At 49.0% G+C, this 7,719-nt stretch overlaps 1 protein-coding gene across 1 annotated transcript; it reads right to left on the minus strand.

Annotated features, from left to right (window-relative positions):
- Nucleotides 1–6,478: 6,478 nt before the first annotated feature.
- Nucleotides 6,479–7,247, minus strand: LOC308122255 (transmembrane gamma-carboxyglutamic acid protein 3-like; the record flags this gene model as incomplete). Its single annotated transcript, XM_080483977.1, has 2 exons — nucleotides 7,184–7,247; nucleotides 6,479–7,033 (listed from the first exon to the last, which is right to left on the minus strand). Exon 2 carries the CDS (start codon nucleotides 7,031–7,033, stop codon nucleotides 6,479–6,481), a length of 555 nt encoding a protein of 184 aa, XP_080340103.1. The 5' UTR covers nucleotides 7,184–7,247.
- Between the last annotated feature and the right edge of the window lie 472 nt (nucleotides 7,248–7,719).

Genomic DNA, 7,719 nt, shown 5'->3' on the forward strand with positions numbered 1-7,719 from the left:
TCCACGCAAGTGGCTTTTATCAGGATTAACAGCCATAACGTCAAAATATACTAAACTGTTTCACAACCTTGGTGATGACATCATCATTAGATTCAGATAAGCTGAAGCAGGGAGGAACTAATACCTGCAGGACACCGGCCCTCCAGGACCGGGGTTGGGCATCCCTGGTTTACTGGTAAAGTGTGAGCTGGGATTGGCTGCAGCCACTGAAGATGATTGGATGACAGGATTCACTGATTTCATATCGGACAAGTTATTTCTTATACATAGGAATAAGAAATACAACATTAGAGGAAATATGTTACTCTTGCTGGCATGAGGCCATTTAACCAGAATATGTTTCTCCCAGGCACAACATCATTAACGTGTTCTCTATGGTGAGAAAAGAAATGCTGCACTGTGCAAAACAGAAAGAACTGGATATTCATTTATTATGTTTTAGAACACAACATGTCTTTTGAGAGTGTGGTACAACGAAACCCCGTGTGAAACGGTGCAGTAAAGGCAGAGGATCAATTAAATACAAAATAAGACACTAGTGGAGAGCAGTAAATGCACCTTATCACACACGGTGAGGTCAAACATGATCTGACAAATACAGTCGGTGTTAACGAAATCCTAACTTCAGAAGCCTGTACTGTGAAGCTGGACTTTCTCTTAACCAGGTAACTTTGGGGGTGGAGCCTCATGCGGAGGGCAGAGCACTGAGGAAGCTCTTCCCAAAGTGTCTGTGCCGTTACAAAGTCAAATTGAGTGATCAGAGTGCTGTCCATTTATATTGTCCAAATGAATTAATCTGTATAATCTCATGAAGTTACACAATAACAGGGTTGGCAATTCTTAGCCAATATTCCTTCCTGGCCTTTGCTGAGGCGACAGTGCTGCTCTGCAGGGTTTGCGATTAGTCAGACGCTGCAAACTCTGCACCGTTTATGTGAATGCGCAATGATCAATTGCAAAAGCCTGGGTTGAATTTTTGAGTTGATCACCAGCTTCATATTGATATTATCAAGGATTGTGCATGCTAATCCAGACAACGATGAAAAATCCCAGGCATGTTAAGCCAGCTTCGTCGTACAGGCCCCTTGTGTGTTGGTGCTGCACTCAGCTGATTCAAACTGAACACACCAGGTGAAGAAGCGTTCTTCCTGGAAATGGTGGCGCAGGCTGCACAAACTGGTGATGAGATATGATCTGATCAGCTTCAGTCACAGGTAAAGCTGCATGGTTGTAGTTCCACAGTAACAATGTTTCAGTGTAATAAACACCAAAGACAATGATGTTCATGTCTTAAGCAAGACCCTCCAGTAGTGTAATAGTTCATTGACTTTTATTATTCTTTCTTGACTTTAGTTTTTCCAACTTGTGTCCTTTTGTCTCCAGGACTGATGTCATGTTGAAATGAAGTGAAATAAGTGCAGGAGGACTAATTGGAGAGCATGAAGGTACAGTGAACGGATTGACTATAGATTTATGATATATGGTGAGGCCTCATGGATCAATACTCCCCCCCCTGATTTCATATGAAGAATAAGGGGTAACTTACTGTTGCCATCAGCTCAGCCAATGAAGACATGAAACCCAAACATCCATACTTGTGACGTTAATTGAGATCAGATTATATTTTATGACAGATATAGGCACAAAAAATAGCCGCCTCTTGGCCTTTAAATGAATGAAGCTGCATTAGAATTTATCATGTGAGAATACAGAAACGTCCTTTACAACCACAGTGAAAAAAAAACTATTAGAATTGGTGATATTCCCCCACGGTGTCTAGCCCAACACTTCTCCACCCGCAGGAGAGTCCCTGTGTGTGTGTGTGTGTCTGTGTGTGCATATGTGTGTGTGTGTCTGTGTGTGTGCGCGTGTGTGTGTGTCTGTGTGCGTGTGTGCGCATGTGTGTGTCTGTGTGTGCATATGTGTGTGTGTGTCTGTGTGTGTCTGTGTGTGTGTGTCTGTTTGTCTGTGTGTGTGTGCGTGTGTGTGTGTGTCTGTGTGTGTGCGAGTGTGTGTCTGTTTGTGTGTGTCTGTGTGCGTGTGTGTGTGTCTGTGTGTAAGTGTCTGTGTGTGTGCGCGTGTGTGCATGTGTGTCTGTGTGTGTGTGTCTGTGTGCGTGTGTGTGTGTCTGTGTGTAAGTGTCTGTGTGTGTGCGCGTGTGTGTGTGTGTGTCTGTGTGTGTGTCTGTGTGTGTCTGTGTGTGTGTGTGCGCGTGTGTGTGTGTCTGTGTGTGTCTGTGTGTGCGTGTGTGTGTCTGTGTGTGCATATGTGTGTGTCTGTGTGCGTGTGTGTGTGCGTGTGTGTCCGTGTGTGTGTCTGTGTGTGTGTGCGCGCTGTGTCTGTGTGTGTCTGTGTGTGTGTGTGTCTGTGTGCGCGCGTGTGTGTGTCCGTGTGTGTCTGTGTGTGCGTGTGTGTCTGTGTGTGCGTGTGTGTCTGTGTGTGCGTGTGTGTGCGTGTGTGTGCGTGCGTGTCTGTGTGTGTGTGTGTCTGTGTGTTTGTGTGTGTGTGTGTTTGTGTGTGTGTGTGTGTGTGTGTGTGTGTCTGTGTGTGTGTGTGTCTGTGTGTTTGTGTGTGTGTGTGTGTGTGTTTGTGTGTGTGTGTGTGTGTGTGTGTCTGTGTGTGTGTGTGTGTGTGTGTCTGTGTGTGCGTGTGTCTGTGTGTTTGTGTGTGTGTGTGTGTGTGTTTGTGTGTGTGTGTGTGTGTGTGTGTGTGTGTCTGTGTGTGCGTGTGTGTCTGTGTGTGCGTGTGTGTCTGTGTGTGCGTGTGTGTGCGTGTGTGTCTGTGTGCGTGTCTGTGTGTGCGTGTGTCTGTGTGTTTGTGTGTGTGTGTGTGTGTGTTTGTGTGTGTGTGTGTGTGTGTGTGTGTGTCTGTGTGTGTGTGTGTGTGTGTGTGTGTGTGTGTGTGTGTGTGTGTGTGTTTGTGTGTGTGTGTGTGTGTGTGTGTGTGTCTGTGTGTGTGTGTGTGTGTGTGTCTGTGTGTTATTCTCAAATCCACAGCAGAATACAGAATAAATCCATCAGATGTTCAAAGATTTGCTCCAATCAAATCAGATGGTAGTGAAACGTCTTGAGAAACGACTTTCCATTGAAGAGTGTCGAACGCCAGGCAGCACCGAGTTGAAGCTCCTTCAGAAGCCAAAGGACATGAGGAGGACATGAGGAGGACATGAGGAGGACATGAGGAGGACATGAGGAGGACATGAGGAGGACATGAGAAGTCCAGAAGATCAGTACGTTGCTTCATTGTGTATTTGTCAAGTTTTATAGACTTTTTGTAAACAGGTTGTAAAAAATGGTTTGTTTCTCTTCAGTTCATATGATCATCAGAAAGTGAGACATCATCTGCAAAGAGCGACAGTGACACATTTCAATCTCATTGATAAGGCCCACTGTGGACTTGGAGCAGAAGACCACTGTTAGATTTAGAAACCTTCTGCTTCCTCAGAGCAGAACTAAAACGTGCAGTGATGCTGCTTTCAGCCACGAGGTTCTGAGCTGCTGTACTACATGCCGAGGAAACCAAATACCTGAAACGGAAACCTTCACCTGAATTGTCCGGTTCCTGCTTTACAGTTTTAAGTGTGATGCTTCACTGTCATACATCCTCATCATGAAGACTCTATCCTGCCTACTGTCTTTACCCTTGTCTCTCGGGTGTCTTGTGTTTGTGGTGAGGGCATGTTGACAAGCTCTCTGGAGTCCGTCCATCCATACATCCGTCCATACATCCAGCCGTCCATCCATCCATCCGTCCATACATCCAGCCGTCCATCCGTCCGTCCATCCATCCTTCCGTCCATCCATCCATCCATCCGTCCATCCATCCATCCGTCCGTCCGTCCATCCATCCATCCATCCATCCATCCGTCCGTCCGTCCATCCATCCATTTTCTCCCTCTTATCCGTTTCCGGGTGGCGGGGGTGTCAGCCTGAGCACCGTTACCCAGATCACATCGCATCGATTAAGAACCTTTCACCTGGAGAGCCCACAGGAAGGTGGAGAGCCCACAGGAAGGTGGAGAGCCCACAGGAAGGTGGCGCCTGGCGTGCGACATGAACCCTCTACCTTGAGACTGAGAGTCTCATGCTCTACCTACTGAGCTGGACGGGGAGCTCTCTGGAATCTCATGCTTTAAAGGTGAAACCATGAGCCGACATTTGCTGCCAGTGGCTGACACCGAGGTCAATGTATGGCACCGAGGTCAATGTATGGCACCGAGGTCAATGTATGACACCGAGGTCAATGTATGGCACCGAGGTCAATGTATGGCACCGAGGTCAATGTATGGCACCGAGGTCAATGTATGACACCGAGGTCAATGTATGGCACCGAGGTCAATGTATGACACCGAGGTCAATGTATGACACCGAGGTCAATGTATGACACCGAGGTCAATGTATGGCACCGAGGTCAATGTATGGCACCGAGGTCAATGTATGACAAAATGTTGAGGAAAAGCAGCCATTTTAAAATGGACTGTTCTCTTCATCAATCTGTGGCAGACCTTCATTTACCTGATGATCCTCCTGATCATCTGATTTTAATAATCTGATGATGCGAACCTGTCTGACTGTTTGAAGGTGAAAGTTGCTGCTTTGAAACCACAGCTGGAGAAACAGGAATAGAGACCTCTGGTGTTTTTGATTGTTTCATGTTTCTCATTAGAATTCTCAATTCTACTCAATCTGTAAAACTGCTGCTTCATTTTCCACCAGACGTCTATTAACTCACATTTCGAAAGCTTCATTTGGCAGGAAAGAAAATGTTAACATGGACCTAGTGCTGCCTCACATCTGCTTTACAGTGTTTTATTATGAGACAAAATATTTTTAGACATTAAACACACTAATGTTTGGAAAATGTGGGGCTCAGAACAAAACAGTGAGAAAGACAAGAAAATACTCTGTATGTGCGGCTCCTTCCTTTTTCGACAGAAAATATGCAAATTATTGGAATCATTCCTGCAATTATATTGATATTTGTGTTGTTTTACTAATAATTGTTGGGCCTCTCCTGCCTCTTCCAACTAAACGTCAATGATCACAAGAGCTGATCCAGGCTTTCCTCCTCCTCCATCCCAGCTTCTCCTCCTCCTCCATCCCAGCTTCTCCTCCTCCTCCATCCCAGCTTCTCCTCCTCCTCCATCCCAGCTTCTCCTCCTCCTCCATCCCAGCTTCTCCTCCTCCTCCATCCCAGCTTCTCCTCCTCCATCCCAGCTTCTCCTCCTCCTCCATCCCAGCTTCTCCTCCTCCTCCATCCCAGCTTCTCCTCCTCCATCCCAGCTTCTCCTCCTCCTCCATCCCAGCTTCTCCTCCTCCTCCATCCCAGCTTCTCCTCCTCCTCCATCCCAGCTTCTCCTCCTCCATCCCAGCGTCTCCTCCTCCTCCATCCCAGCTTCTCCTCCTCCTCCATCCCAGCTTCTCCTCCTCCTCCATCCCAGCGTCTCCATCCCAGCTTCTCCTCCTCCTCCATCCCAGCTTCTCCTCCTCCATCCCAGCGTCTCCTCCTCCTCCATCCCAGCTTCTCCTCCTCCTCCATCCCAGCTTCTCCTCCTCCTCCATCCCAGCTTCTCCTCCTCCATCCCAGCGTCTCCTCCTCCTCCATCCCAGCTTCTCCTCCTCCTCCATCCCAGCTTCTCCTCCTCCTCCATCCCAGCTTCTCCTCCTCCTCCATCCCAGCTTCTCCTCCTCCTCCATCCCAGCTTCTCCTCCTCCTCCATCCCAGCTTCTCCTCCTCCATCCCAGCTTCTCCTCCTCCTCCATCCCAGCTTCTTCTCCTCCTCCATCCCAGCTTCTCCTCCTCCATCCCAGCGTCTCCTCCTCCTCCATCCCAGCTTCTCCTCCTCCTCCATCCCAGCGTCTCCTCCTCCTCCATCCCAGCTTCTCCTCCTCCTCCATCCCAGCGTCTCCTCCTCCATCCCAGCTTCTCCTCCTCCATCCCAGCTTCTCCTCCTCCTCCATCCCAGCTTCTCCTCCTCCTCCATCCCAGCGTCTCCTCCTCCTCCATCCCAGCTTCTCCTCCTCCTCCATCCCAGCTTCTCCTCCTCCATCCCAGCGTCTCCTCCTCCTCCATCCCAGCGTCTCCTCCTCCTCCTCCATCCCAGCGTCTCCTCCTCCTCCATCCCAGCTTCTCTCCAGTGCTCCTCAGTATTCTCAAGTTCCTCTTTTGTCTCTGAATACCAAACTTACCAATACAATTTCAAACAGCGACAACAACATCCACCAAACAACAGAATCCAGTCCAACCTGCACAGTAGAAGATTTGTGAAGCTGTGAAGCAGCAGAAACCCGACAGTCTGAGCTTCAGACACATGATGAGTGAGCATCAATGCTGCTCACTGCCTGTGCACCTTTACAGGAATGCTGTGAAATATCAAGTGTGAGCTTGAAAGCCAGTCTCCTGTGTGGAGCTCAGACTGGTGAGGTTACACCCACATGGAAAACAAAGGTGCAGAAAGAGCGAGAGGCATAAACCGGCTTCACTTCTCCTTTATGATCTCCTCATATTTGGGTGGAGGGTCACTGTATGATGGTGCTGAGGTCTCGTCTCCACCGCTCTCTAGGTGTCCCGTCACCTCCTCGTATGACGGAGGGGGCGTGGCTCCAGAGAGCCGCGATGCCACCGATGCAGAGGAGTCCTGGACGTAGAGAGCTCGGGTGTTCTGTTGGCGGAGGCTTGGCATCACGTCCAGCGGACGGCGTCTGTCCCTGTCCGGCCTGCCCAGCGCCGCCCCGGGTCGAGAGCTGGACTCCTGCTGCAAGCTCTCGGAGAGGCTGGAGGTTTCTCGGTGCACCAGGATCCGCGGCAGGCAGCGGGTGCTGCGGTTGTTGGCCAAGTAGCGGTTCTGGGTGTAGGCGGGTCGTCGGCGCGTGGCTTTCTGCAACTGACACCTCCACAGGAGGAAGAGGCCGATGATGAAGAGCAGGGCCACGCCCAGCAGAGGCACCACCATGTAGATGGTGTCGGCACGCTCCGACCAGCCCTCGCTGTTGTTACTCACCGTGTAGACGCTACGTGTTTTCCAGAACTCCATCTGGAAAGAAGAACACGTCCCACAATCAATACACTGGTCCGAGCACACACAGCGAGAGAGCTGCAGCTCAGTTTCCTTCAGATAAACCAAGAAGGAGCTGGAGGAACGAAGGATTTACTCACATTTCAACTGTGTGTAAAACTGACTCACCGTTTTCTCCTTGTTCTCAAACACTTCATTGGCTTCTTCGAAGCTGCAGCTCTCCTCCACACACTCCCGCTCAATGTTCCCCTGCCTCAGCTCCTCCAGGAAGTCATTGGCTCGAGGGAAACGCTTCAGGACAGAGTGAGCATCCTCATCATCCAGGAACTCTGAGAGCAGAAGGGCAGAATTTCAGGTGCAGTCTGATGCACAAAAAACAGGTCAAAATGAGGTTTATTTGTCACGAATGTCATTTTTTCACCACGAAAAAGGTTAAATAAGACGTTAAACAACAATAAAATAAGTTGTGAAGGTGCTTGAACAGGTACGGCAACGGCCACCCTAACCCTTCAGCACCATCTGTAATTTCAAGTTAACTGTATGTTTTATGTACTTAAATGGACTTGAAGTCAGTCAAACGTATTAAGTGATGAAGAGATGTGATGGTGTGCTCACCTGCAGCCATACTTCTGACTCTACTCAGACTGGAATGGGACCCAGACCTGCAAACACAAGATCATCACAAACTATGAAACAGAAAACTT

Source organism: Lipophrys pholis (assembly GCF_963383615.2).
Source record: "Lipophrys pholis genome assembly, chromosome: 16".
In the NCBI taxonomy this organism is placed as follows: domain Eukaryota; kingdom Metazoa; phylum Chordata; class Actinopteri; order Blenniiformes; family Blenniidae; genus Lipophrys; species Lipophrys pholis.